The 7500-nt window shown below is 45.3% G+C and overlaps 1 protein-coding gene across 1 annotated transcript in view; it reads right to left on the bottom strand.

Annotated features, from left to right (window-relative positions):
- Positions 1-3538: 3538 nt before the first annotated feature.
- Positions 3539-7500, bottom strand: part of LOC113815978 (uncharacterized) — a 15485-nt gene continuing 11523 nt past the window's right edge. The window contains exon 2 of the mRNA XM_070113858.1: positions 3539-3665. Coding sequence (XP_069969959.1) covers positions 3594-3665 — 72 coding nt within the window. The 3' untranslated portion in view covers positions 3539-3593. The remainder of the gene's footprint in view (positions 3666-7500) is intronic.

The following is a 7500-nucleotide window of genomic DNA, read 5'->3' on the forward strand; positions in this document are numbered from 1 at the left end:
AAACGGGAATCAAGGGTGATTGAAATAATAACGAGGATCTGTACATTATTATTATTTTTTTTTTGTTTGTTGCATTTATATGATACTACAAAAATATCTTACAATGCAGAAATGGTCGCTTACATAACAACACTAGAAAATGCATCTTTGGTGTGAGAGTGGTAAGGGTAGTTCGTCGACACAGAATACGGTACAGCTCCTTTTCTCAGGTACTTCTGCTTACGTCACCTGTCACGTGACCAGGCGAACAGCTCATCGACTCCTATGCTAAATAAGACTAAAAAATATAATATATAACCTGTGCGCATTAAGTACAAAATAGTGTACGCGAGTAGGCTGAAGTTTTTTTTTCGCCTACACACGAACGCTGATACACACACACACTTTCGCGCAAATACACACACACACACACACAATCACTATCACGCAAATACACACACACTGAAATACACTCACGCATACACACGCTAATACACACACACTAATACACACACACACACACACACAATCACACAAACACACACACACACACACAATCACACAAATACACACGCACGCACACCTACTATCACATAAATACACACACACACAATCACACAAATACACACACACACGCACACAAATACACACACACGCACAATCACTATCACACAAACACACACACTATTACACACAAATCCACACGTACTTGCACACACTGACCCACACACATACCAAGACAAACCATCTATGACTGACAACCGCCCAGCCACAGTACACACGCCCCCGACAAAGCACAACCGCAGCACAATACAGGATGTTACAGCGCAGTACAGCGGCGCCAGAGCACAAAATTCGTCCCAGCGGGTGGCCCTCCTCTCCAGCTTGAGGGGGGGGGGGGATGGCAGCTGGCTACCATATGGTTATCCACAAAGACGGTATATTGGCTCCGGAGGTGTCGCCTCGAGGGGACCGCCTTCGTGAGCGCCGTGGCGGGGTGTGCAATGCGTGCGGGCGTGTGAGTGTCGGTGTGGTTGTTTGTTTGTTTGTTTGTGTGTGTGTGTGTGTGTGTGATTGTGTGTGTGATTGTGTGTGTGTGTGTGTGTGTGTGATTGTGATTGTGATTGTGATTGTGTGTTTGATTGTGATTGTGTGTGGGATTGTTTGTGTTTGTGATTGCATTGTGCATGTGTGTGTGTGTGTGTGTGTGATTGTGGATTGTTTGTGTGTGATTGTGTGTGTGTGTGTGTGATTGTGTGTGTGTGATTGTGTGTGTGTGTGTGTGTGTGTGTGTGTGTGTGTGTGTGTGTGTGTGTGTGTGTGTGTCTGATTCGTCATCTTTCATCTAAAGTATGGTGTGTTATGGTGTTTTAGTTGAGGTATTTATAGTGTAAGTTTATGATGTTTTGTTTAAGATGTGTTGAAGGTAAGTTTCTGCAGAATCAATAGTGGAATCTTCTTTTCTTCACTGTATGTAATACTTTTTTTATATAAATATGGTGTGTTGTGGTGTTTTCTTCTAAGGGGAAGTGTAGGTTCAGTTTATATGCTACAGTATGTGTTTTTAACGAATAGTATATGTTATAGTGGAAACAATTAAAGTTTCTTTTCTTTTATTTATCTATTTTTGCTTAGATAGGTGTATGGTGTTATGTTACAGTGTTCTGTGGTGTGCCTGTGGTGATGCGTGTGTTAGATTGGTGTACCGCCTGAGATTATTATTAGTGTGGTGTTCTACGGCGTGGATGGCGGACACCAGGTCTGCGAGATTACATTCTTGTGGGCGTGGGTCAGGAACACTCTCCCGCCCACGCTTACGAATACGGGGACAGGGTCTTTCGTTCGCTTTTCTTTCCTTTCTCTCTCTCTCTATCTCTTTCTTTCTCTTTCTTTTTCTTTCTCTCGTTCTTGATCTGTCTACCTTCTCTTGATCTCTTTCATATGTCTCCTTTCTCTCTCTCGTTTCGATTCACCATTCTTTCCTCTTCTCTTTCTCTCTCTCTCTCTCTCTCTCTCTCCCTCTCTCTCGCCCTCTCTCTCGCCCTCTCTCTCTCTCTCCCTTCCGTCGCCACCGCCTCTGAATTCCCCTCAACCACCACTGCCCGCTCGCGCCCTCCGCTACATCCATGCCGGCGGGGCAGTTGAGGCAGCAGACCCGTAGGCAGCGAGCAGGACGCTGCACTGTGCACCTGGGTCTCGAAATTATCCTTCTCTGGGATTATATGTATTTACACGCACGCACACTCTCTTACGTACACATACACATGTACAGACAAACGCACGTACATGTTCGACCTGATATCGCTCGCACGCGCAATATGGCTAAACCAGACAAACACAATGCGCGAGTTCTGACCTCATTCGCTGCCATACGTACATAATATTTCGGCATATACCTACACACTAACAAACGTAAACAGGAATGTGCGTTTTTTTAACTGAATATCTTGAAGGACAAAAAAAGAACGTCTTTGGGAAGATCCTCATCGGGACATGGACACAACTCACATTAAAAAATAGGAGATAAAATAATAATAATAATAATACACAAGGTGCATACATGTGCTACACGAAGATAGCACGTGTAGCTAACACGTAGGTGTGTGGGGGTCATACACAGGGTCCTCAGGCTACCTCGGGGACCCTCATGACCCAACGCAGGGAATCTTAAGCACGGGGCCCTCAAGATCATGGACCCACAAGCACAGGGAACCTTTTTAAGCACAGGGGTCCTCAAACAATGGACCCCTTAAACACAGGACCCCTTAAACACAAGGATCCCCCAGGCACAGGGACCCACAAACACAAGGATCCCCCAGGCACAGGGACCCACAAACACAAGGGACCCTCAACACCCTGACTATCTATCACCTGTTCAGACGCATCGACACGACCTCACACACGTCTTTCCGTCACGCGGGCTGCGATTCCCTCTCATTTTCTCTCTATTCATACATATATATATATTTTCTCTTTCTCTATCTCTCTCTTCTTTTTTTTTTTTTTCCGAGAGGTCACAGCTGGATCTCAATCGGATTCTTGGATAATTCGCCAGAGGAATGTGGTCCAGAATCGGAAGGACGCGACGAACTGAAGGAGTCCTGGGGAGTCACTCGGTTTGTCACGGACGAAATCTTTGGGTTCTGGGGCGTCTGGCTCCGGACTCTTCTTGTGAGACACTCGGGAAGGTCAGTGACTCTCGGGAGAAGGAAAAAAAGGGGGGTGGGGGTGGGTGGGGGGAAGGGAAATATCAAATAGAATAATAAAAAAAAACTAAAGTTAAAAAGAGAAGAAAAAAAAAGGACTTTGAAACACAACTCTTTCAGCAAAATCCTTTTTTTCTTTTCTTTTTTTAAGTCAAAATAATCCTTCGACAAGAATCCGACGGATCTGTAGGATTCTATATATATATATATATTCCTCGAAGGAAAAAAGAGAAAATCGATCCATATTTCAAAAGACCTTTTTCTTTTCTCTTTTATTTTTTAGTGAGGGATCTTAAAGATTTTTTTTAGGGAGGGGGGAATGAAGGAGCGAATTAAAGCGTGAGAGAAGAAACACTGGGTTGGGGTGAGGGATGGGGGATAGGGGAGAAGGGGGAGGGGGAGGGGGATTCACGTGCTGCCCGGCAGTGTGTGGCTGATGGTGGTCACTCTGCTCGTGGTCTTGGTGACGTCACGGCGCATCTGCGAGGGGGGGAGGGGGAGAGACAGGGGGGTTAGTTCATACTGGCTGCTTATGGAACGAGAATGAGAACATATTTTTTTATAAATAATTAAAAAATAAAGAAAATCATGTTATATCTATGTCTGGTTATAGAATTAGAATGCGAATAGAAATAATAGATATATAAAAATTCATGTTCTGATATAAATAATATAATCTATATATACCAATAATATATACATATATATATATATGTGTGTGTTTGTGTGTGTGTGTTTATTTATTTGTTTGTTTGTGTGTGTGTGTGTGTGTGTGTGTGTGTGTGTGTTGTAAACTCTAGTGATAATTTGAGACCTTTAACAACAACAACAACAAAAATTGACATAAACCTGACGGCACCTGGTAATCCTACCATTACCTCATAGAGAAATAAATAATTAAATCACCCAACATGGACACCATCCATCAAAACATAACCACAACATCATAGAAGCTGTCATGTGTTGAAACAATATTCAAACTACGTGCATATGACACTATCATTATTATGTTGCACCATAAACCTGACACTTCTTTTAAGGTGAGAATATGTATGTTTTGTGATTATGAGGCGAAGACGTATGTGGCTATGAGGGTTATTTTTCTTAGGAGAGTTATTATGTATAATTTGATGATGTTTTGATGGCAATGATTCGATAATCACGATGGTAATAATAAGGTTGATGATAATTGCAATGATGCTGATTGGATGAAAGTGTGAAGGAATGATCGTGCAGAGATACATAGATAAACACACACACACACACACACACACACACACACACACACACACACACACACACACACACACACATATATATATATATATATATATATATATATATATATATATATATATATATATATATATATACATTTGTGTATGTATACATATAATTTGTTATAGTAATACTAACCACTACATAGAAATTTAGTGAAATCATATAATCAAACCATTTGCCATGACAACAGACTGCCGTATGACAGCGTTGTCATGGCGACAAACGGAAGCATGATGTCATGCGTCTGTCGAAAGGGATATGATGACATGACAATACATGGTCATGTGAATGTACTGCTATGTTGTCATGTGGCTATGCGATGGCTGTTTCGCGACATATGTTGATATGGGAATAGTGAAGGATTTAAGGGTTGGGGGGGAGGGGGGGGGTTAAAGGGAGGGTTTAAGGTAGGTTTAAGTGATTTTTGAAAAGGGTTTTCTGTAAAGGAAGGAAGGAAGGGAAGAGGGAAAGTAAAGGTAAGGATTAAGGGAGGGAGGAAGGGAGGAAATGGAGAGTGAGTTTATCTTCCTCTTGATCTATTAATCTGTTGTGTATGGTTAATGGTGATGATGATGATGATGATGATGTTAATGATAACAGTAATGATAACAACAACAACAATAATAATAATATTATTATTATAATCATTATCATTACTATTATCATTATTATTAATAATAATAAACATGAACATAAGAATGAAAACGGTAACACCAGCAACACCAATAACAAAAAAAACAAGAACCAGAGAAAAAAAGGAAAAGAAAACACGAGACACCAAGGCGAAACAAAACAAAAAAAAAAAAAAAACAGACAGACAGACAGACAGAAGCCAATGACAGCAGCGACAGCCTCCGATATCCTGTCCTGTCCCATTTCTCCGCTGGTGGCCGTCTGTGCATGACATGAGGGAGAGCATGAGGTCGTTTGTGCATGAGAGACAGTGAGGAGGGTGGGGGTTGAGGAGAGGGAGAGGGAGGAAGGGAGGGAAAGTGGGAGGGAGGGAAGGATAGAGAGAGAGAGGGGGGGAATGGAGGAAGAGAGGGAAGGATAGAGGAGAGAGGGGGGAAGGATAGAGAGAGGGAGGGAGAGGGGAGAGGGGAATGGAGGAAGAGAGGGAGGGATAGAGAAGAGAAAAGGAGGAAAGGAGGAGAGGAGAGAGAGGAAGGGGAGGGAAACTGAGGAAAAGAGAGAGGGGAGAGGGGAATGGAGGTGCTGAGGAAGATAAAGAGAGGGGGGATGGAGGAAGGGAGGGAAGGATAGAGAAGATAAATTGAGGAAAGGAGGGAGAGGGAGAGAGAGGAAGGGAGGGGCACTGAGGAAAGGAGAGAGGGGGAGGGGAATGGAGGAAGGGAGAGAGGGAGGGAGGGACAGATAGAGAGAGAGAGAAATTGTAGAATATGTAATATTCATTTTCTTTAAGATTATAATAATTATCGTTATTTTCCAAATTATTATCATAGTGGAATTTCCTTAGTTACATCATCCTACTTTGTGAAAAATGTTTAAATGTGAACGCATACTAATCACGTGACGTTTCATTCATTCGCGCGTTCCTTCCTTCATTCATTCACCCCGAAACAAGTGAAAAATTCCTCCCCCCCCTATCTCCCTCCCTCCCTCCACCCCCCTTCCGCAAATCTCAGCCCCCAAACGGGTCCAAATATGAATTCCAAAGACTTTCCACCGCATGGCCGCCCCACAGCAGCGTCCGCCGAAGGGAAGGTTGCCTCACAGGTCCCGTCGTGTCGTCATAAATGCGAAAATGCAACTGAAACTCGTCATCTGTCGCGCGTTCTGGAAGGGAGGCTGTTCCTCGCGGCGCACCTCCTCCCTCCTCGAACGGCAGGCGAGCCAACCCCGTGGAAAATCCTCCTCTTCCTCCTCTTCCTCTTCGCTCTAATTTTTCCCTTCGTTTTTTTCTCCTTCCTCTTAGTTATTCCTTTTCCATTCCTATCCCCTTTCTTCGTGTCGGAAGCGAGGCTGAACAGTTTCCTTTAATCGCTAAGTGGCATCCCTTTCCATCTCTTTCCCCCCCGCTGTTCCCTCCTCGCTCCCGCCTCCCCGTCGGCAGCCGTGTGCAGTGGCGACATCTGGGTACACACACCCGTACACACACACACACACCCGTACACACACACACACACACGCACACACACGCCGGACGTCCGCAGATGGCAGACGACGACCTGCTGCCGCCTCTGCCTGCCACCAGCCGACGCGGGAAGGGAAAAGCCGTGTCTGGGGCGGCTTCGGCGGGGCAGATGGGCGGGTTTGATTCAGAAATAAAGGGGGGGGGAGAGAGGAAGGGAGGGAGGGAAGGAAGGAAGGAAGGAAGGAGGGAGGGAAGGAAGGCAGGAGGGAGGGAGGGAGAGAGAGAAAGAGAAAGAGAAAGAGAGAGAGAGAGAGAGAGAGAGAGAGAGAGAGAGAGAGAGATAGAGGTATACTCTGATTCGCTTGCACACACACACCTACCCCTCCCCCTCTCCCTCCTCCCTCTCCATACAAGACTTCATTGACCCCTCCCCCTCAACAACCAGCCCCCCCCCAGTGGAAGTTCCAAGTCTCCAAACTGGGCGGAAGTGCTCAATTACCCCAACAAGCCTCCCAATCTTCCACGGCGCTTCCAGCCTCGACTACATGAGCACACGCACGCACACGGACGCACACGCTCACGCACACGGACGCACACGCTCACGCACATGGACGCACACGATCACGTACACACGCACACGGACGCACAAGCTCACGTACACACATGCTCACGTACACACGGCTCAGGCACACACACGGCTCACGTACACACATGCTCACGTACACACGCACACGCTCACGTATACACGTTCATGTACACAAGCACACTGTCACGTACACACGCACACGCTCACGTATACACGTTCATGTACACAAGCACACTGTCACGTACACACGCTCACGTACACACGCTCACGCGCACACAAACGCACACGGTCACGTACATGTACTCGCGTTCACACGCACACAAACGTACACGCTCACGTATACACGCACAAGC

The sequence above is a fragment of the Penaeus vannamei genome, chromosome 35 (genome assembly GCF_042767895.1).
Source record: "Penaeus vannamei isolate JL-2024 chromosome 35, ASM4276789v1, whole genome shotgun sequence".
In the NCBI taxonomy this organism is placed as follows: Eukaryota; Metazoa; Arthropoda; class Malacostraca; order Decapoda; family Penaeidae; genus Penaeus; species Penaeus vannamei.